The sequence below is a fragment of the Camelus dromedarius genome, chromosome 3 (genome assembly GCF_036321535.1).
Source record: "Camelus dromedarius isolate mCamDro1 chromosome 3, mCamDro1.pat, whole genome shotgun sequence".
Lineage (NCBI taxonomy): Eukaryota > Metazoa > Chordata > Mammalia > Artiodactyla > Camelidae > Camelus > Camelus dromedarius.
In genome coordinates, this window is record NC_087438.1 from 94721712 (window position 1) to 94744244 (window position 22533).

The 22533-nt window shown below is 51.8% G+C and overlaps 1 protein-coding gene across 2 annotated transcripts in view; it reads left to right on the top strand.

The window, feature by feature from the left end:
* Nucleotides 1-2474: 2474 nt before the first annotated feature.
* Nucleotides 2475-22533, top strand: part of TGFBI (transforming growth factor beta induced) — a 31781-nt gene continuing 11722 nt past the window's right edge. The window contains exons 1-7 of one of the 2 annotated variants that reach the window (XM_064484295.1): nt 2475-2658; nt 7216-7314; nt 16528-16592; nt 17836-17996; nt 18328-18492; nt 18755-18901; nt 20887-21028. In XM_064484295.1, the coding sequence (XP_064340365.1) occupies nt 2525-2658; nt 7216-7314; nt 16528-16592; nt 17836-17996; nt 18328-18492; nt 18755-18901; nt 20887-21028 (913 nt within the window). In that variant the 5' untranslated portion in view covers nt 2475-2524. The remainder of the gene's footprint in view (nt 2659-7215; nt 7315-16527; nt 16593-17835; nt 17997-18327; nt 18493-18754; nt 18902-20886; nt 21029-22533) is intronic. The other variant, XM_031449082.2, reaches the window with a different exon arrangement.

Here is a 22533-nt window from a genome sequence, read left to right on the forward strand (position 1 = left end):
GAGCTTGCCCAAATCCAGGGCTTTAGCTAGGGTTAGGTTAGGGTTAGGGTTAGTGTGGTGACTCCAGTCGGCATCTCCAGTCCTCACACCTACCCTGATCTCTAGACCTTTAAAAGCATCTCCCTCCTGCACATCTCCATCCAGGAATGAGGATGGCTTGTCAGGCGCAATGCAAACACACCTGGAGTCATGCCTCACTCCCATAGGCAGCCCAGTGTGCACCTTCACCAGGGTGTCCGTCGTGCATCCGGTCATCCCAGCTAGAGACTTTGAGGTCATCCCCGACTTCCCCACCTGCTCTCTTTCCCTCCATGCCCAAGGGGTTTCCAAATCTGGTCAGTGCTACCACTGAAATCTCCCTGAAACTTGTCCCTCCTCTCCTCTCCCTCCACCATTCCCCCAAGTCAGGGCCTCATAAACTTTTGCTCCCTTGGTACTTTTTCATCTGCCAGCCCCGAACTACTCTGCTCCATGCCTCTCCTCTCCTCACTCTGATTATCCCTCTTTCTCCTGTGGCCTTGACCTCCTCTTTCCTCCCTCCTTTGCATCAGCATCTTAACTTGTCAAGCCTCTCTTGATTCTGTCCCCTAGCTTCCACCCTGACTCCCCCTTTCCCTTCTCAGTCTTCCTGAAAGAGTCAAAACACCATTATCTGGCCTCATCCTCCTGCCTTCCCCAGCACCTCTCTGTTTCCCACACAGCAGATGCGCTTCAGATCTATCTGGTGTGCAGTGGTACTCACTGCTTACAGCCCTGTCCTGATGGAGCTCCCCCATTTCCTCCCACTCTCTGTCAGCACTCCTTCACCTCCTTGCTGGCTTCTCTCTACCATGCCTCCTCTCCGTCATCTGTCATCACCCACCTCTTACTCCCTGTGCCCCCCATAGAATCCACCCACTCTCACAGCTTCAGCCACTTACAGCTGAGGATGACTCCCACGTCTGGATCTCCATCCCAGAATCCTCGCTGGAGTCCCAGATCTTTATATTCAGCTGCCCACAAGACCCCTGGATGAATCACAAGCACCTTGAACTCAGTGTGTCCCAAACCACTTAACCTCTCCTGGCAAATTTGCTGCCCCTCTCCATGTCTCTCATTCTAGGAATGGTACCACCATCCACCAAGATGCGCCTGCCTATAATAGCACCTTAGTCATCCCTGAATCCTCCTCCTCCTCCCCCAACTCCCTAGGTACAGCCCCCAAGTTCTGCCGAGTCTGTGACCTCCTAGACACCCCTCAGTGTGCCACCTTTCTTCATGCCCACCTCCAGTACCACCGATTAAGCTCTCACCTGGTCCCCTCTTGATCAGCTGACCTTCCTGCCTCCAGTCTTGCCTTGTTTGATTTGATCCTCTCCTCACCTGCTCCTGACACTGACCTGCTTCTCCATCACCTGCAGGACTTGGCTGGGGTCTGGGCCCTGTGACATACCTTGCCTTCTCTCTATCCTTGACTCTACCTCCCCATTCTTCAGCCAGTCGGACACCTTGAGAACCCAGAATGCACACCATTTTGCCTGGCTAACTTCTTCTCATCCTTCTGGCCTAGAGCAAGTGTCACATCCTGTCAGGGCCCAGTGCCTGCTCCAGGCTCCCAAGGCCCCAGCTGCCCCTCCCCATGGCACATTATTTACAGTCCGTGGGTCTCCCAACTGTGAGCCTTTTCAGAAAAAGCCTGGATCTCATTCACTCATCCGTCTTTGTCGCCCGGGGCTAGCAGGGACAGGTAGTTGGTGGGTGATTAATAGGTGCTTGGGTGAGTACTTACCTCCTCCCAGGTGACTATTTGTTTACTTGCTCTGAGCTCCCCCAGGGCAGAAATCTTGTATTTTCTATCTCTTTGCAGCATCCTCTGGCATGTAGTGTTGCACTGACGTTTATTAAAAGAGACAGAGAATGTGTACCAATGGACGGACCCCACCCTTCTCCACGGTTTCCAAGAGTAGCTTGGAGTCTAACAAAATCTACCCCCAATTTTTTTTTTTTTTTTTTTTTTTTTTTGGCTTCTGTCAATCGAAAGCTTTCCTCCTTATCAGTCTTAAAGTTAGCAAGCCTGAGAGAGCAGAGGGGTGCTCGTGGAATGCAGAGGCAAGTGTGATGGGACAGTATTGCTGGAATCAGCATGGACCGAGACCAGTGAGGGACCTTTGGGCTCAGGACCCTGCAGAGATCAAGGAGACAGTGAAGTAGTGTGTGGAGCTGCCTCTCCCTACTGCCTCCCCTTCCCGGAGGGCCTGTAGCCCCGGGTGCCTGCAAGCCTGTCGGTGGACGGCAGAGAGGATGAGAGAGGGGGCTGGTTGTGAACGGTCGGGGCGGAGGAGAGCGAGGCGGGGGCGTCGAGGGGGAGCGGGCGGGAGCGGGGCGGGCCGGGCCGGGAGGCGGGGGCGCAGTGAGCCCGCAGTCCGCCCTCCTCCCTCTCCCCGCCCCTCGGGCGGCTCCCTGCGCTCCGCTTACTTAACCTGCCGGCGGCGGCGGCGCTCGCACTCCCCGAGCCGCTCGCCCGGTCCGCGCGGCCTCTCGCTCCATGGCGTTCCTCGGGCGGCTGCTGCCCCTCGCCCTGGCGCTGGCCCTGGGCCCCGCCGCCACCCCGGCGGGCCCCGCCAGGTCGCCTTACCAGCTAGTGCTGCAGCACAGCCGCCTTCGGGGCCGGCAGCACGGGTAAGCGGGCGCCCCGTCGGGGCGACCAAGGGACGGGCCGTCGGGGGCTGTCGGAGTGGGCGGGGGCGCCGGGGACAAAGCCCGAACCCAGAGCTGGTAGCGTGGGGCGCTCGGAGGGACCAGGCCTGCAGGAGGTGAAGGGAGAGAGGTGGGGACGATGGAGGGAAAGGCTGCCTCCCGCACTGTGCAGAGGAAGTGGATGGGAGTGTTGACCCGCGACCCCACTTCAGGCCAAAAGCCTGAGGGATCCTGGGCTTTCAGCTTCTCCCAGCAGATAGCAGAGAGAGTTGGAAGCTCTTTTTCTCAGAATCACTGTGGAAAGGTGGTTAGGGCAGAGAGGGAGCCCACCCAACAGGGCACATATTCCAGTCCAGCCAGGTACTTGTCCAGCGCCTGCAGACGTGACACTGGGGTCACACAAGCTGGCAGCACCCAACGTCCCCAGGTGCCTGTTCATCTGGCCAGGCCCTCCACCCACCACCTTGGCTGCAGACAGTGCTGTCCAGGCACAGCCAGGGCAGAACGGCATCTGCTCCCCTGCCAGATGAAGGGCAGGAGAGTGTGCTGGGCCTCAAACACATTGCACAGAGGGAGAAACTGAGTCTGGAGAGGATGCACCACTTCCCCACGGTTCTGCAGCATGTACCAGAGCCGGGATTGGAATCTCTCTTAAAACAAGAGCTGGGTTTGTAAATTTGGGACATTATCATTGCAGATACTCCTGCAGGTCTTAGGGGGCAAACCCAGGCAGAAGGTCTGACCTGCTAAAGACCCTAGTGCAGACCCAGGCAGAGGTGGGCCGTGCTTCTGTGTCCCGTCCTGCTTCACACAAAGCCACGCTCTGCCGCAGCTTCCAGCCTTCCAGTTGGGTGCACCAACTCCTTTTTCACAAGGAAAAACTATATGTGGCCAGAAGTGTGTAGCAGTTCAAATGCCACTGGGTCTGGTGTTTGCACTCAGGTGGTGCCCAGACCACCATGTGACTGGGCAGATCTGCACTCAGATCAAAACTCACTGTTGGAAGTGATCAGAATTGACTTCCCAGGACTTTACAAAGCCTTGGCCCCTACCCTCAGGAGTGTCCCTCGTTGGGAGTAGTCATCGTTGTTCCCTCTGCCTGTGTGTGGCCTTACGGTCTTACTTGGCCTTCAGGTGCCCTGGGCTGTGGCTAGGGGACTGATGGGAGTGAGTCTGGCCACTCAGCAGAGTGAAAGCCATCAGGCCACGCTGCAGCCTCAGTACCCTCCCTGCAGGACAGAGGAGAGCACGGGGATGTCCCAGGGTCTTCAGGAAAATGGAAGACTCCCCTGTGACTTGGGCTGTGTACAGAAGAATGGGAGCAGGGCAGAAAGATGAGGGGGAGGTGAGCATAAAAGTCAAAATGTGAGCAACTGGCGATTTCATTGTCTCTGCCCAGCTCACCGTTGTCCCTCTGCCTTTCTCACCAATGATGCATGTCACATTTGGGTGCTGCAGTCCGTCCGGGAGGTTTCTGTTCCCTTTGTGTCTTAGCCTCTAAGTCAGAAAGAGACCCCAATCACCCTGTCACCCAGCATGGTGACTGTTCACCCTAGAGGTGTTGACAGGGTTCCAGCAGAAACCATCTCTATGGCAAACCTCCTTCCCTTCAAAGCCCAGTAGAGTCACAGACCAGCTGGAAAATAGGCTTTTTTAAAGAAATGCAAATGCCCTTTTTTATAAATTTCAGATATTAGATCAACTTCCTCCCCCCACAAACCCCTGCAGGCCAGTCCCGTTGATTAGCCACTCACAGTGCAGTTGGAAAGGCCTGTAGTGGTCTGTGATGGGCAGAATGGGCCACGAAGTCACAGGTGTGCACCCGTCCCCTAGGGAAGTCAGGATACACAGGCAGGCGAGCTATGACAAATGGTTCCAGATGAGCATTGACTCTGACCTAACTGTCCCTGAAAACCTCACAGGGCTGCCTGGCTTTGTCTTTGGGGATGGCACCCTGTGCAAAATGGATAACCTTGTTCAAGCCCTTCTTTCAAAGTGAGAACTTCTGGGAAGGGAAGGGAAAGCCCTTTCCTGTTTTAAGGAAATGTAGTGCGCACTCCACAATGTGAAGGAAGAAATAGTAAGGGGGCCATGCTCACCCCCCTTTATCGCTGTCACCACTTTTGCTTTCATCTTCACCGCAACACAGCGAACTCTGTAGTTTGTGTTCCCATTTTACAGTTGGAGACACTGCAGCTTAGTGAGATGGAGTGACTTAGTCCAGACACAGAAAGCTGTCAAGAGAGTCAGACTATGACGTGGTCTCTTGACTCCCAGCTGTATCTGTGTTGCTAGAGAGAAGGAAAAAAATAATACTGAAAAAGAAGTAAAAATGCAGTCACACTTTCTAATATCAACAACCAAAACTGGATGGAATTTTCTGAAGCACTTGATTTTCAAATCCAAACTGAACAGCTGTGCTGTTGTACGTGAGGCAGAAGGCCCAGAAATGGCTTGCTTATTTCAGTTAAACTTCAACATGAATTTCCTTTGTGCACAGCCCACCCTTCCTACCCAAATGTGAGAGGGAGTAGGTTACAGAGAACCCCAGCCTCTGCTCCTGTCTCAAAGGGCAGCAGCCGTGGAAACTCACTCCACAGAATGTTGGAGCCACATCCACAAGAGACTCAAGATTCTCCAGCCGCCCACGGAAAGTTGCAGGGAATTCATCGACAGTAATTGTTTCCTGCTTGGTCAGATAGAAAAACTTCTGAAATTATACAGCAATAAATAGCACCTACGGCTGGAGTGTAGCCAGCAGGGACTCTCTCAGGATTCTCTGGGGACTGCTATAACCTGTGAATGCCAGGCAGCAAACAGAAGCAAGGGGAAGTCTGTAAAAGTCCTCTGGAGGCTTCAGGCATTTAGTCAGACCCAGCGGAGTGAGGGACAGGGGCTGTTCTCTCCAGCCTCAGTTTCTCTTGCCTTCAGATTCTTACAGTGTCCCACTAATATTTACTGTGCCTCCTGGGCCAGCTCATCTTGGGTTGCTGAACCACAAACTGGACAAGAGGTGACATCCACATGGTAGGAGAGACAGGGCAGGGAAGTAAAGGGTCAGCGTGCCCTCTCACCCAATAACCTGGCTCTGAGTATTTGAGAATTGACCAAGTTCCTGCAGCCGATCTGATAGGGATGGCAGGTGCAGCTCTCACTGCAGTATCAATGTCTTCCTGAAAAATACCATGCATCTCAAATGATGGCTATTGATTATATGTATAAAGTACAGAGGAAATGATATTTACAAGTGATACCTGAAGTTCTCTGGGCATCAAGGTTTTGTGAAAGTGCTTCATCTCCTCACTTTGCTTTCCTCTGGCTTGTGATTCAGCCAGATGAACTGCCTGCCTCTGGCCCAGGAAGCCCCCTTTCTCATTGTTACCACACAGCCACAGCTGCCTCCTTTCCCAGGGGCTCCCAATGAAGGTCCTGCCATCACATGGCCTGAGCACTGTTTGGGTCGGAACTTGGTACACTGGGTAAAATACAAAAGAACAAAACCCCACAGCTCTGGGAAAGCAGGCTTCTCAGCAGAGACCTGGGGCGTTTGCACAGGGTTCCTGAGGATGCTTCTGTGCCAGGTGGTCCTGGGAACAGTATTTTCAATAAGGCCATTCCAAGCTCCTCTGCATCCAGCCTGGTGCTCAGCCCCATCAAGAATGTGAAAAAAAGAACAAGGCAGAGCACTTTCCATCAGGGTATTTTGGAGGGTAATTAGAGAGAGGACACACACACTCTAATCAGTTTTGGTTTCTGTTTGGTAACTAGTGTCAAACAAGGGCTGTATCATCCATCAGAGATGACAGAAGAGTGTCACCTGGGGCACTGGAAGAGAGCTTTCTGGGGGAAATGGGACTTAAGCTGAACCCTAAGTGATAAATGATAGAGAGGTCAGTGAGTGAGCATCTCCTGCCAGCCCGGACAGCAGTCAGCCCTGCCCTCTGGTTTCCGGGATGGGCACTCCCGATAGGTGCTGTCTGGGAGCCAGGCAGCTGCCTAGGGATGCAGAGGATGTCTGTGTGTAGAGTTGTCTGGGAGGTGCTGGGGCCCGGACCTCATGACCACAGGACCAGCAATACCCACTGGGAGGCCAGGTTAAAACCTTGGATGTTTGGGTTCAGTGTGGGATGGGGATGCACAGAAAGACTGGGGCCTTCTCTCAAAGCTTCTGCTCTCAGCAAACACACCACTTTTTACAAAGTTGGTGTTCTCAATCTATAACATGTGATCTAATCACTTTAAGGTGTTTTATTTACATTTACCAAATGTCTGTCAAAGAAGAATGCTTAAATGAAATACTGTCAGTGTATGAGGTATGTTTTGACAATATTTTAATTGGAGGGGGGTTTTGGGGGGAGCTGATGGAAATCTAAGTCAAAGTGTACCCCCAAGCCAGCCCCTGGTGCCAAGACTAAAATGACAGTATGTTCTCCATATGTAGAACATTCTGATGACCCAAAAGGGCCCACGTGATGGGAAGGACGTGGAGAGGGATGGACACGCTGACCATCTTGCTAACACTGCAGCTTTTGTTTTCAGCCCCAATGTGTGTGCTGTGCAGAAGCTCATTGGCACCAACAAGAAGTACTTCACCAACTGCAAGCAGTGGTACCAGAGGAAGATCTGTGGCAAATCAACGTGAGTATCTGTAACCACCTAAGACCCCCTCAGCCCCCCAGGAGGCTGCGCTGGGTGGGTGCCGGCTGCAGGTGCCCCCAGGCATGGGCCAGCCTTCTGAAGGATCAGGCTGCCTAAGGAGCCTTGAAGATACGTGTGCAAACATGTCAGGGAACTGTGTGCTTGGGAGTGGCATTTTGAGTAAGCTGGCCAATTTTGTCTTGCATTTTTAAGGCTCCTGACAAGACTTGGATACATTTTTCAGGGCTGATTCGGGGTTACAAGAAGCATAAAATGCGCGCATGTGTCTCTAAGTGCACAGAGGTGCGTGTCTGTGTGCTTCTTAATCCTCACTAAATGATATAAATATTCAGCGGAGAAGTCATCAGCTTGACTCTGAGAAAGAAAAAACCCTTTGGTGAACTTCTACACCATTCCTGCTCTGCAATCCAGGGTAAACTCCCCAACAAGACTTAGCGGGCCTAGAAATATGCACATTATAAGACAGCATAGCATACTAAGAACACAGGCTCAGACTCCCTGTTTCAAAGGCTGGTTCTGCCACTTACCTGGACAGGTTGCTTCACCTTTGGAACCCTCAACTGCCTTGTCTGTAAAGTGTAAATAACAATAGGACTACCTCATGGGATTGTTATGGGACTCCAATGAAGCAATGGTTATAAGAGGCTAAATCTGGTGCCTGACACACAGTGAGTGTTCGGTAAATGCTACCTGCTGTTATTTGCAAATCTTGGCCACGCAGACAGAAGTGGGAGTGCTAGAGGGTGTGGACCAGTGTGGTTACAGTAGGGCTTGTAGCTGCCTCCATCAGTGTAGAGGGAGGTGGCAGTCTCCTTGAGCGCCCTGCTGCCTGTGTGTTCTAACAGAATTCCAGGGAAACCTAATCTGTTTTGGCACCAACCATCAACAGATCTCAAACCTGGCTCTCTCCTTCAGACAGGAATGTGTGCTGTGCAGAATTCCCTGAGCCACTTGTGAGGGCCTGACCTTCCTTTCATCAGCGCAATAAGAGAATTAAGAGATGCTTAGCCACTATCTTGAACCCTTTCCCATGTTAGAGATTTTTAAATGTATTGCTTGTGACTAGCTTTAAGAAAGGGAAAACACTCTTTCCTTAAAATATACATGGAAATACATATCCCAGCTTGTGAGCCCAATTGTGTCCTAACAGCTATCAGTCCTAGTATGAATTAGGGAAACTATGGATCAGGGCAGAGCTGGGAAGAGACCAGCAGCAACCTGGAAGCCTGTCGAGGGCAGGGCCGTAACAGCTGGTTCCCCACTTGACCAAGCCCAGCCTCAAAGCCAAGAGTTGAGTGAGCCAAGAGGACCCACCTCCTGGGTTCAGGGAACTAATACCCAGCCAGAATTCTTGCTGCTGTGGCCAAAGGGGATTATGCCAATTTTATGCCACATGTCCTTTCCTGGTGCCCAAGTTAAAAAAAAAAAAGAATACCTTTGGTACTCTTTGGCTATTCCCAAGTGTATATATTATCCACTTAAATAAATAATTAATTCCTTAATTAAACACAGAGCCATGTCCCACATCATTGCTTCTTGGAAGGTAACCAAAGCCCTGGCACCAAGCAAACAGCTCTTCCACATATCAGAGCCCCTGTGTTGTAAGATGCCACCTTTTTGTTAGTTCTGGTTCCCTAAAAATAGGACCCGGTTGTAATGTCAAGCTGGCAGCAGGGTGGCACTGGCCATGGTGTTTCGGGGTGGCCCCATGTTGAAGCACTTGCCTGACCTGTTAACAGTAGCTCAGTGATATTCCCCAGCAGTTCCCAGGCTGACACTGCTGTGGGTGGTGCGTCGCCTTGGCTCGTTGGTTCTTGGTACCTTCACCTTCTCCACTGATGTGCCGGGGTGGGTGCAGGCAGCGCAGCTGTATTTTGACCAGATGTTCTTGGTGATGGGTTATCAAGACACAGTGGTGCAGCACCAGTGAGCACAGGGAGAGCCCCACTGCTAGGGAGAGGAATGGACATGTAGGTGAGGGTGGGAAAATCGAGGTGTCAAGTGCGGCCCAGCTGAGCTCAGGGCCCAGTCCCAGCCACTGAGCTGGTCTAACAAAGCCAGAAGGGAATGATCTGCACCGACGATTCCGTGATGTGTTGTTGCCTTGGGCAGCTTCAAAAAGAGGAAATAGGGATAGAAAATCATGAGTTGATATATAAAACTTCCTGATCCAGGAGAAGACAGTCCCTTACTAGAACATCGCGTGGTGTCAGGAAGGTGAAGCTGACTTGAAAGAAGTCCAGAGAACTCAGGGAGGGAAAGGGGAAGTGGTGGGACTCATCTCTGTGGTCCCCGAGGGAGCTGAGAAGGAGCAGTATGTGGTTCACTTGTGCCCGGGACTGACCCATGAAGGAGCTGCCCTCTGAGCCCCAGGAATTCAGTACCATGGGTGGGCAGGAGAGTGTGGGGAGAGCGCCGTACTGGCTGGAGTGGATATCATCCTGGTGAAAATGATCCCCTGGTGTGTTTATTGGGGAGAGGACCAGACTGGGAAGCGAGGAGCAAAGAGGTGGTGGTTGGAACAAAGAGGGCCGTCTCAGCATGGGGCCAACCTGGGCAGTGGGAATTTTCTCAGCATGACTCCAGGGAAGAGGCTGGAGCAGAGGTGTGTATAAAAGAGAGCAGAGTGTCACAGGGAAGGGGTGATACAGGTCACCAAGAAGCCCAAGAGCTGCAGAAGATTTTGGACTTAACAGCAGGTAAGTGACACTACATACAGGGCCAGGGGATGACGACTCTGCCGTGTCAGGTCACACAGAGACCCAGGAGCCTGGAGCCAAGTGTCTGCTGCTGTGAGGCCCCGAATCCACCTCCACCTCCAGAGAGGGCCGGCACTGGCCACACGCAGCACCTGGCACCCCCATCAGGCCATGACATCCATCATCTTCAGACAATAACTTTTCTGCATTTCCAAAAAGGGTCTTGGTGCTATTTGTCAAGCCTGACACATGGATTTTATTATAGGAAGTAGTTACCAGTGGGCTCCTATTTAGTGACTTTGGTAAATTTTATTGCTTGGAAATTCATGTTAGCTTTTATTTCAGATCCTATAGAGCATGAGTGTGATAAAACAGCTAGTCATGCAAAGAGAGTTGGGAGGAGATGGCATCCCACTCTGTGATTTCAGGCTTCGGTCTAATCCGTAACCATAACATTTTTACATACAGCAGCTTAAGCAATGTTGCAGGAAGTTGTGGTCAGGAAGCCTTGCTGCCTCTGACAGGCCTCCTTTGTACAAGCCCTGGCAAGAGGGAGGCCCATTTAACGGCCAAGTAGGAGCTAACATCATAGAGATGCAATAATCATAGCAGGAGTTCAGGCGTCCTAAACGTGGCACAGGGAGGGCCAGCCAGGGAGCTGGCAGGTAGGGATGGCAGCTGTCCATTGAAAAAGGCTTGACGTTGTTTCACAAGCAACACATTTCACAAGCACAGCAGCTATTCTCTAGAGCCAAGGTGAGCTGGCAGGACACTCCCCTTTCTCTGGTAGTGAGCATGGCTTTGCCCAAGGGCTGAAATAGTCATTCTTTAGCACTGCATTTAAACTTAGAGGTTTGACTTCTGCCAAAGCCAGCTGGTGTATGGTCGAGCTTTTCCATCAGCTGGCAGAGCTGTTTCCAGTAGATCTTATTCGGACAGGGCACCCAGGGACATCTGCAGTGAAGCTGAGGAAGAGCCTTCCTTCTCGTCCCTTTCCTGTATCCCACAACCTTGGTCCCAAGAGGAAAAAGAAGAGGATGGTGAGAAGCCATCTAGGGATGCCAAGCTGTCCCCAGACTCATGCCAGCACCTCCTTTCCTGTTTTGTATTCCCCTTTGCAGCTCCCTGAGATCCCATGGCTAACCTGCTCTGAAATAACTGAGATTTGACTTACACCAAACACCAGGCGTCCACCGAACACCTCTGCTGTGCAGGGCTTCCTGAAGGTTCTGTCCCATTCAGTAAACTCCTAGAAGGCAGCTTAGCTGACAGGAAATCTTGTTCTGTTGAGTATTGACATGAATCCACTTACCGTCTGGGGAAAGGCCTCATGGTAGACAGATAATGACCCCCTAAAGATGTTCACATCCTCACCCCTGAACCTGTGAATATGTTACCTTACAAGGGAAAAGAGACTTTGCACGTGTGATTAAGTCAAGGAGCTTGAGAGTGGGAGGGATTATCTTATTTATTTTATAAATCAGTTATAATTATTAGACGAATTATCTGATGAGTCTAATATAATCATAAGGGTCCTTCTAAGAGGGAGGCAGGAGGGTCAGAGAAGGAGATGTGAGAATGAAAACTGAGCTTAGAGTGATGTGGCCACAAGCCAAGAAATGCAGGCAGCCTCTAGAAGCAGGAGGAGAAAAGAATAGATTCTCCCCCAGAGCCTCTAGAAGGAATGCAGCCTTTGATTTTAACCTCAAAAGGCCTATTTCTGACTCTAATATCCAGAATTGTGAGATAATAAATTCGTGTGGTTTTAAGACACTAAATTTGTGATAGTTTGTCCCAACCACAACAGGCCCTATCTATTAAGTCACATAGCTGTGTTATGAGGGCCTAATGTATTAACAGTGTGATTTGATCAGTGATTTCCTGCTGGACGTTACTTTCAATGAAGTTACTAACCTATCTTTAGTTTTAAAGTTTATACCTGGAATGTTTTAAGATGAAGCTGAACACCTGAGTAAATATCAAGCATCTGTTAAATGCTTCTTATAAGTTGGCTTGTTCAGTTCTCACAATCACTCTTTAAGATCAGTATGATTATTAGCCCATTTACTGAGAGGAAGACTGAGGCTTGGAAAGCCTAAGTCACCTGCTCTGAGTCATTCACTGGTAAGAGGGGGAGCTCTAGTTATTCTGCCCCCAGGGAGAATCCAGCCCAGCAGCAAATGTTGGTGACATGGGGAGACCCACAGGTGAGCAGCTCCAAAGTACCTCGGTCAACTGTTCCAGATTTCTTTTCAGCCCTAAAACCTGTGACTTTAGGTCCCAAGGAGAAGGCCTTCTCAGGGTTAGGAGAGGCCCAGAGCCACCAACGTTCTTTTGATTGCTTACCCGCAGTGTGGTGGTCATCTGAACCCCTGTGCAAGGGGACTCCCCAATACCCCTGGTCAGATGGAGGGTATGGAAACTGAGGAGACACAGTTAGCATCCAGGAGCCCCCCAAATGCCCTCACATACCACACACAAACAGACTGTCTCCAAAAAATGTAAGTGTATTTTCCAGAGGCTCCGTCTCGTCACTCGCTGAGCTGGGTGCTCATGAATGGGGTAGTGGTGGAGTGTCTGGTGGTAGACAGCAGATTAGAACAAGCCCTGTTTTACCAGAGGGCTCAAGATTTTCATTTTCTCCTGGAAGGCTCAAGAGAGCTCAGCTGAGTGCAGAAAATGAACCGTCCAGGCAGGCAGCGTCGAGGGTGGCGTGAATGTCTAGACGACGGCACTGGTCTGTGTTTGCTCTGCGATTCCCTCGGAAACCATGACACACTGAGTGGTTTACCTTCCGTCGCAGGAAACTGGCTCCCAGGCTCCGTTCCTTACTGCACTCCTTCAGAGTGTAGTTAATCCCTTGGCGTTTACAGCCGTCACAGCAGCCACAGCTGAGCAGCTCACTTGGGGGAGAGTGAGTCTTAACTTGCTACATTAACTCCTTGGAAGATTATGATGGGGACAGAAAAACCAGTGCTTCTCTTTGTATCCAGTTGTGAGTGAAACCTAGGAGGGGAATAGAGGAGAGCTTTCCAAACTCTGCTCTTTCTGTTCTTAGACCTTGGACTGACACTCCCTTTTTGCCCCCACCTCCCACCTCTTTCAGATGCCCTTCTAAATCAGGCACCTTCTCTCAGTTTCTTCCTCCAGTCGTTCTTCCCACCCGGGAAGCTGGAACAAGAAAATGAATGTCTCATCGCCCAAGAGGATGTGCTTTTCCTGAGGTTTTTACTTACTGGAATGTGTCAGGCCAGGGAGAAGCCAGGAGTCTTTAATCAGAACAGCTTTTGCTGATAATATTCGATCCAGAGACCAGCCGATTGGGACTCTCTGTGCAGGGAAGCCAAGGAACTGGGAGACATGGATGGAGGCTCCCTGTGGTTTCCATCCTTTTCCTGCATTCATCCTTGAGAGATGGTGTCCAGACCATGACTCTGTGATGGCCCCAGCCCCATCTCCCACAGCCTGTGTGTTCTCCCCAGGGCCAGAGCCCCAGGAGCATGGTACACGGGGCTGAGAAAAGGGTGTGCTAGTTCAGAAAGCTTTGGTCAAGATCGTGGACTGTCTTCTCTGTCTGCAATTTCCAGCTGCCCTCTGCGTCTCTGTGGCCAGCCAGGCTGCTTCTGAGAAGTGTTGCTGGGAGAGTTGAGCAGGGAAACTGTCAGCTGTGGAAGTGTTTCAACCCATAAGGCTGCTGGGCTGAGGGTGAGAGGCATGGCTCGCCCTTGCACCTAGAGAGAGAACCAGGGATGCCAGACTGTGGGTAGCACAAGGGTAGAGGAGGGAGGGGTCAGCAGGGCAAGAGGATCAGGAGAAGGCTTCCTGGAAGCGAGCCACAGTGGGCTGACCGGGACGAAGCCTTTGACTGGGGGACTGAACCTCTGCAGGAGGTAATGTGCCCCCGACACCCAGCCTCTGTGGGACACCGGTTCAGAAAGCCCACCTGGAGAGAAGAGGCAGTGACCACTGATCACAATGGAGAGACCGCCCGTGTCCTCTAGATGTCAATCTTTACAGATCAGTTTGCTTTCCCGCAAATATGTACACTGTTGAGAGCAATGTAAAAGGGACTGGAGTTGACAAAATGTGAGGAGAGTCCTAGATTTTCCTTGCCCAGCTGTGATCTTGAGAGACCCCTTGCAGGCTTTTGGGTTCCGTCTGGAGTTTCCTTCTCCAGGCTGAGACTTCTCTGCTTACATCTGTCCCTGCTCCCCCGTCCACAGCCCTCCATTTCTCCTGTCATTCTCCCCACCTCTCCTCCCCGACCCCTGACACATGGCCACAGGAACCAGTAAGTTCGCCCTTAGGGAGTTGGCTTTCTATTGTCCTCAGTGAAATCCTGGTGAGGCCACCTATGCCATTGAGCTCTCTGGTGGCTTGTTAGGATGGAACTCAGACACTAACGCCCTGGAGGAAGAGTCTTTGGCCAACATGGCTGGAGACTCCCAGACTGGAGTGTCAGCACCTGTGTTCACAGTGGACCCCAGAGACGAGGAAGTCTGAGGAGAAGACCTCTCCTCCAGCCATGCTTCTCCAACCGCATGGAATGCCATCCCGGCACTTTTAGAAAGAAGCTAAGATCTGGGGGACTTGACCAAATCCCACTTCCTTAACCCTAGCCACAGAGCCCTGGTATTTATCAGAGAAAGCCTGAGATTCTGTGCATGGGTGTCCCCAGGTCCTATGGGCTCAAGGCTTGTGGCTCTGGGTCTCAGTTTCCTGAGACCCAGAGAGAAAAACGGGCTTTCAAGTCCACCCTGCTAGTTACCAGTGGATGACAAGTCAAGTCTCCCAATTCTAACACTGTCTGTGTCACACTGTGCTGCCTCTGAAAGGCTGTGTGTCGTCAAATCTCACTGTCATTGCAGAAGATGACTGGTTTCCAGAGACAAAACTGTGGGTCAGTCAAGGTCAGTCCCGAGACCACCAGCCTGTTTAGCCCTTTTAAGTGGGGATGAAAGGTTAGAAAGGAATGGAGTGGGAGGAATGTACATAGCTGTCACTCCTCAGCCATTTCCTGGGGGTGCTCATTTTTGGCAAAGTGATACCTATAGCTCCCTGGCAGCCTGAGAATCTAACTAATCTGTGTCTGAAACACCCCGCTGGGTAACACACGAAGCAGGCTTCTTCTTCGCATGACTCACCAGGGCTTCCCTGAGATGACTCCAACAGAATTCATAGGAGCAGAATGTCCTGGGCTCATAAGAGAACCTTCTCCCTCCCCGCTCTCTCCAAAGCCCACACTTCTGCCCAGTCTGCCTGCCTGTCTTCCAGTGATGTCATTAAACTTCCTGTGTGAGGCCGTGGTGAGCAGTTCTGCGGTAAACCTGCTGCAATTCAAGTCTGATTCTCTCCTGTCCCAAAGAGCATGTCCACGTGGAAGAAAGGAAAGGGCAGGACATGGCTTTTGGCTTCTAGTTTCAGGACTGCCGAGGAGGGGCTGTGGGCACACTGCTGGTGCAGGGGTGGCTTTAGACAGGATGTGGGGATGCGATGCAAAGCAAGTCTTGCTTAGAACGTGCTCTTCCATATGATGTTCTTTGAAATTCTCCATCTTTTGGGCTTCCCCAGAATATTGTGTTAACTGAAGCTGTGTGTTTCAGACCTCCAGAAGAGGTGGTAAGTGTTCCATGATGGACTGGTCTGAATTAGGAGAAGAGAAGAGTTCAAGTTTTTTTGCCGAATGACTCCAAAGTTTAAAACTAAAAACTGGCAGTCTTGTTCATCCAAATACAAAGAATCTTGCCAACCAGGATTATCAGTTGCCTCCTGCAAGGCTGATGAGGTGGTTGAGGAATGAGGGTGGATGGAGAACACCTTACTATATAAGCCTTTGTGTATTTTCTGTTTGAAACCATACAGGTGTTTTCATGAGTTACATTTTTGTTCTTAAGTTAAAGAAACAGAAAAACAAGCATCTTGGTGAAAAGAGCTTTGTTTTTATTTTAAAGTTTGATTTTAAAGACTGAGAAAAACTTGATGATCATATATATGCTACCCTTCTTGGTTATTAAGTCAGAGAGCTAGAAGACCCTGGGAAATGTGATGCAGTGATTACCGTACAATACACATGTACGTTTTACAGATGAGGAAACTGAGACCCAGACAGGAGACAGGACTGGCTGAAGAGGTTAGTGCTGACTCAGTGCCAGAAAGGTCCAGGATTCCTTTCACTCATCCCTGCCGCCTATTTGGAAGGCTATCCACTGGGTTCCCATGAGTTACGCTGGAGATAAATTTTAGTGAGAATGTTTTCTAATCCCACTGTGAATATGCTCCCACAGTCCTCTGACTGTATCCCAGTTGCATGGCTGTAGGTGACGGCAACTGCTGGGCACCTTGTATAAAGGTGACGGGGTGTGACAAGCTCCTTGCCAGTGAAAGTATGACTTAGTGTGTGGTCTCCTCCTAGAGCAGGCTGTGCTCCTCATCACGCCCCTTCCCTGGAGGAGGAGGGAAGCCCTGCCTAATACGCACATGTGTCTCATTACAGAGTCATCAGCTATGAGTGCTGTCCTGGATACGAGAAGGTCCCAGGAGAGAAGGGCTGTCCAGCAGGTGAACGAACCTTGTCTCTTGTCTGTTGGCACGGTTGGCAGGGAAGGAGGGAGAGAGAAGCACCCACGGAAAGAGAGGCAGAGTCTGAAGGGGCTTCTGAGGGAGGAGGCCCCACTCCAGGGCCTGAGAATGGAAGCTGGAGATAGCAAGCTTCCTGTGCTGCTCCTTCCGGTGCAAGCAGACCTCCTGAACACTCTGGGTAGCCAGGCTCTGGTTTTGACCTGCCTGTGCCCTCTGTACCAAGCACCTTGTCATCTGTGGCTGGGAGTGATTCTAACATATCCAGCATTTCTGATCAGCCCTGCTGGAGAGAGGTGGGGTGGGCTTGGTCGGGAACACCCAGCTACCCCCTTCACTCTGTTGGAACTTGGCCCATAGGAGCTGGTAGGGACAGGAGCAGCAGGCCAGGTGGGCACCCCATAGTCAGCCACGGATGCCACAAATGGCCATGTAGGCCCACAGACAGCATGGTACTTGTGAATTTTACCAGATCCTTTCCTTTATTTCCACACAACACCATACACTGTGCAGAGGAGGATTTGTTTTGTTTTGACTTTGAAATCTTTGCTATTTCATTAGCTGAGAATGTGAGACGAGACTTAAAAGGAAGGGGGTGATTTGGTTGGTGCCAGGGTGAGTAGCGGTGGGGTTGGCATGGGCTGAGGCCATGCCATTCCTGACTTAAGTGGCAAGACGAGGGAAATGTGGGATGGGAGAGGAGAGGACCTTGAAGAGGGGCCCAGCCCCCCTGGTTCTTAGTTTCATGCCCTTTAAAAGGAACACAAAGCTCCCTGTGGAGGGAAATGTTCTCCTGAGCTTCAGGCTACTTTCAGGAAATAACATTCTATTACTTGTAAATACAAAAAGTACCTCCAAGTTCTTTTTCATTCCAGTGGAGACTATTAGGGAAACAGTTTCAAAAACAACTTGATCAATCTAGATGCAAGTCTAGCTTGTAATTAGGGTATCTCTTTCTGGGGCCATTCCTACCTGTATTATCTAAATGTCTAGGAACAAAAGCTTTGCTCTACTCTGGTTTAAAATGATTAAAAATGACCAATTAGTTGAGTTTCAGTAGGGAGGCATTTGGCCCTTGGAGCTGTTTTAAGAAGCAGATGACCAGCTTCCCAGGCTCTCCAACAACAGGCCCATGTTCTCCCGTGGGTGTGCCATCCCGTCTCAGACAAGGGAGGAGGTGGTCTGGTTGGGATGGCCATCCCTGCTCTGTCCTCTGCCCCTACAGCCCTACCGCTCTCAAACCTGTATGAGACCCTGGGAGTCGTTGGATCAACCACCACTCAGCTGTACACGGACCGCACGGAGAAGCTGAGGCCCGAGATGGAGGGGCCCGGCAGCTTCACCATCTTCGCCCCCAGCAATGAGGCCTGGGCTTCCCTGCCAGCTGTGAGATGACCCCCTTCTGCCCAGGGGACTCGTACTGGGGATGGGCTTCTGAGAGTCTGTAGTGATTTCCCATACTGCCTCAGAAAATGTTTCCCTCAAGCCCTCAGATAAAGCCACGGCACTTGAGCTAAAATATGCCTCCCCAGGTCGCTTCCAACGCTCCATCCATTTAAGCAGATAGAGAGGCCTCAGTGTTCACAGAGGAGGGGTCCTTGGCAGAACGGGGGCCCCTGGGGCTTCAGAAGCACCTTTCCCAGGGTGGCAAGGACCTGTCCCTTGAACATGAGGTAGGTCTGCTGCCTCCTAACTGCCAATCTGCCCTTCCTCCTAGGAAGTGCTGGACTCCCTGGTAAGCAACGTGAACATTGAGCTGCTCAACGCCCTTCGCTACCACATGGTGAACAGACGGGTCCTGACAGATGAGCTGAAACACGGCATGGCCCTCACCTCCATGTACCAGAATTCCGACATCCAAATCCACCACTATCCCAACGGGGTAGGGAATCCTACTTCCGCAGCCCTGCTTTATGCCCAGCCTGAGCCCTCTCCTGGTCCACACGCGGGGCTCGTTTCTGGGGTTGTGTCCCACTGGTGAGATCAGCTGTGGGCAGTCTTCTACCTCCTGCACCTGCTTCTCCTCAGCTCCTCTGGTCCCACAGCTCACGGAGCCCACATTCTGTCCCTGTTTTCCCCTCCTAGGGCTTTGAGACTGTGCCTCCAACATGTTAACCACTCATGCTCCCTTTTTCTCTGGGCAGATCGTGACCGTCAACTGTGCTCGGCTCCTGAAAGCCGACCACCATGCGACCAACGGCGTGGTGCATCTCATTGACAAGGTCATCTCCACCGTCACCAACAACATCCAGCAGATCATTGAGATCGAGGACACCTTCGAGACCCTTCGGGTGAGGTACTGCCCCAGGTGGAGGCCCAGCCTGGGGACACACTGCCTCCCAAGGGTCCCTTTTTTTGTGGGAAGAATGGAGGATGTCTTCGTGTCCATGGGCATTTAGGGAACATGGCGAATCCACTAATCAGACAGTCAGCTTAACCACAGGGAGATGTCATAATCCTCTGCTGGGAAATTCCCTCTGCCGGTTTCTCCCATGTAAAGTTGCCTTTCCTTGACTCCTCTGGGAAGTTCGGTGGTTTGTGGCTGCAGCAGGAACGCTGCCTGGGCGTGCACTGCGGGTCCAGAGGTGGGAGGGCTCTCCCTCCTAGGTGCAGGTTTCCACAAGTGGAGCTAGATAAATGGCCTTTCAAGTGGCATGGTCTTCTTGCCCACGTGTCCCCACCATGGGATCTCTGCTGCAGCCCTTCCCCTGTTTCCTTGCAGCCCAGACCAGCAGAGAGGCCACCAGTCTAGACAAGGGAGTCTGGGGTTTGACTTCTGGCCTGGCTTCTGGCTTCTCTGGGGCCACAGATTCCTTCCCCCCTGCCCAGCAGGCATTTGTCTGACATCTAGGGTGGCAAGCGGGCGTTCCTCTTGGCAACGGCTGCTCAGAGGAAGTGAGCATAGGCTGCTCCGTCAGGGCTTTTGCCTTGATTTGAAGAGAACTTCCTGACCACAAAGGATGCCAAGTGGGAGTGGGTGGTTCCTGCCCTGGAGATCCCCAACACAGACAGACAAACACCCCGGGCTGGGATGGCACTCAAGTGGCCTCAGGAAGTGGCTCTGGAGGGGCCTGGGGACCCTGTTCTCTGAGCTCTTCTTCTGCTTTCCTTCAGGGTCACTCTAAAGTCAGGGGTCCACAGGGAGACGATGTTCCCACAAAGTTGGTGGCACATCTTTTGATTAATAGCAGCTGATCCCCATAGGGTAACCGCCTCTTCCTGTTTAGGTTTGGTCAATATTTCTTCCTTTCTTCTCCCCTTTGGCTCTCCCTAACGCCGTCTTTCCTTCTGCTAACACACACTTGCTAAGCACCTGCCACTTCCAGGTGTGCTTTATGTGCAGGGGACTAGAGAAGAACAAGACGAAGTTCTGTCCTCACTGACACATTCTTCCTGGGGACACAGACGAGGCAACCGTAGAGGGTGCTGAGCCTTGTGAAGTCACGCAGTATATGGGGAACAGGGGGCGGGGTGGTCAGGGAAGGTCTCTCTGGGAGAGGTGACTTTGAGCTGAGGCCTGAACGTTGGGAATGGCCAGTTTCACAAAACTCAGAGATGAGAGCTCAGCTGGCAGGAGGGAGCGTGACAGTGAAGGCTCAGCAGTAGGATGAGCAGGAGGCAGGAGTGAAGAGCACTAGGTGGCCAGCAAGTGAGGTGGGAGCAGCCAGGCCGGCGGGCAGACCCGCAGGGCCATGCAGACCAGACCCAGCGAGGAGCATGTCTTCATCCTGAGAGCAGTCGGATGCATTTAGAAGATCATTCTGGCTGCTCTGTAGAGAATGGGTTGTGGCATCCTTACGCTCATGGTGCTCACGCAGATACCTACCAATAACGATTTAATTGCGGCGTGAGAAGGACGGCAAGCTGTGTGAGTGTGTAACAGACAGAATCACTTTCGTCCAGGGCAGGGGTGGGGGCAATGCCAAGTTGATTACCTAGAAAATGACATCTTCGTCAAGGCCCAAAGATGGACTAGGGGTCAGAGAAGCAAGGAAAGGGGGAAGGGCAGAGGGAACGGTGGGGCAGAGGCCTGGAGGTGGGAAGGAGGAAGGCACGGTCAGCACTGAGAGATGCTTGGGGTGGGCAGAGCTCCGGCCAGCAAGGCCCCTGGAGGCTGTGGGAAGAGGTGAGCTTTGGTTTGGCTTGTCTTTTCAGCTGGGGCTTCCACAAAAGCCAGGAGCCCTCTGGGGGAGGGCTGGGGAGACCGTGTATGCCTCTGGACTGCAGAGAGTCCCAGAGCCTTCAGGGAACACTGCATCCTCTCCCCTCCCCACAGGCTGCCGTGGCTGCATCAGGTCTCAACACCCTGCTCGAAGGGGATGGCCAGTACACGCTGTTGGCCCCGACCAATGAGGCCTTCGAGAAAATCCCCGCTGAGACCTTGAACCGGATCCTGGGTGACCCAGAGGCCCTGAGAGGTGAGCTCCCTTGGTTGTCTACTGACACCTCATTGGAGTGGCCAGACTAAGCCCAAGGCCTGCTCCTGTCCAAGACTGACATGCCACCTGTCTTCCTGTCCCATCGCTCCCAGCTGGCCCTGTCTCTGCAAGGCCAGAGCAGAACCCTGGTCAAGGGGGCGAGTAAGGAATCCAACAGTGTTTGTCTAGGGACGCAGCCGGGCTGAGGAGTGAGGTAGAACTGGAGGTCCAACGCAGGCTTTGCCAGAGTCAGGAAGGGTTAAAGTCTCGAATGTTGTCAGCCAGAGTGGGCAGCAGCTTGGAGGTATGCAGAGGGGATACCAGGTCCTGGCACTCTTGGAATGGAATCATCATGCTGACCCTTGGACTCTTCCTATGTTTGACATGGGGTGGGGGAGTGTTGGGCTCATGGATAATCCAAAATTACAATTAATAACCCATAATGGTCAACTCTTGACTCTTCATTGCTCATCTTCTCAGTGAGCTGCTAAATTAGGGGCAGCATTGATTATTGCTGGAGGAGACGGAAGGACCAAGCATGGGAGGGAGATTAGGAGGGAAGGCCAGGCTCTGCACACATACACACTCCACCCTCGACAACTCCAGAACCACTGAGCTGCTGCCTGCAGGTCCCTGAGTCCCCTACAAAGAGGAGTAGGCCCAGGTCCCCTGTGGACTCCAACCACACTTACTCCTCCAAAACATAGTCCAGCGATGACTTCAATTCTTTTGAGTCTATTTAAATTCACCTTTGAAATGTACTATATAAAATGTCTAATGCCTTTCAGACATCCTATAAATACAAAATGTTCTCCTTGCGACTATGCAGGGATAGGAAAGGGCACATTTCTGAAAGCACCGATGGGGCTCTATTGTGTCCAAATACTGTAGTGCTTCTGTGTGCCTGGCCTGGGGCAGGAACCAAGGCCACTACAGTGAGCGTGGCACAGGCAGGGAAGTTTAAGCCTCGTTGGTGTGACAGGCTTAAAAACAGGTCATTGGGATCTGATGTGGTGGGTGCAGTGACAGAGATATTCCCAAGGTCATGGGGATTGGGGGGTGGGCCCCGCAGCTCGAGGGTCCTAAAGGCTTCCGAGGAAATGAGACTTGGGTGCACTGCAGCACTTCAGCTTTCCAATTTGAGCTGTTTTCCCCTGAAATATATTTTGTACTGAGCACATTTTTATCTTTGTAGATATCGCAATGCCTTATTATAAAGTGAAAAGAAAACACCCCTAGTTTATCCCTTTTGCACATCTGCCTTTCCCCACTTAGTAAGCCATTTGTTCAAAGCGAGGCCTTCTTTGTGGGGCTGCAGCTGCAGGCTGGAAGGTGGACGACCACGGTCCCCCTGACAGTCTCCTGGTTACTAGCAGGTTGGTAGACAGGCAAGAAGCGGCCCTAGGCTGGTGTGCCCATTTGCAGACTACCTTCCAGCCCTGGCCTGGCTCACCCTGTGAGTGACCCTTAGAGATCACTCCCCCTACCCTCAACGTTGGCCTTTA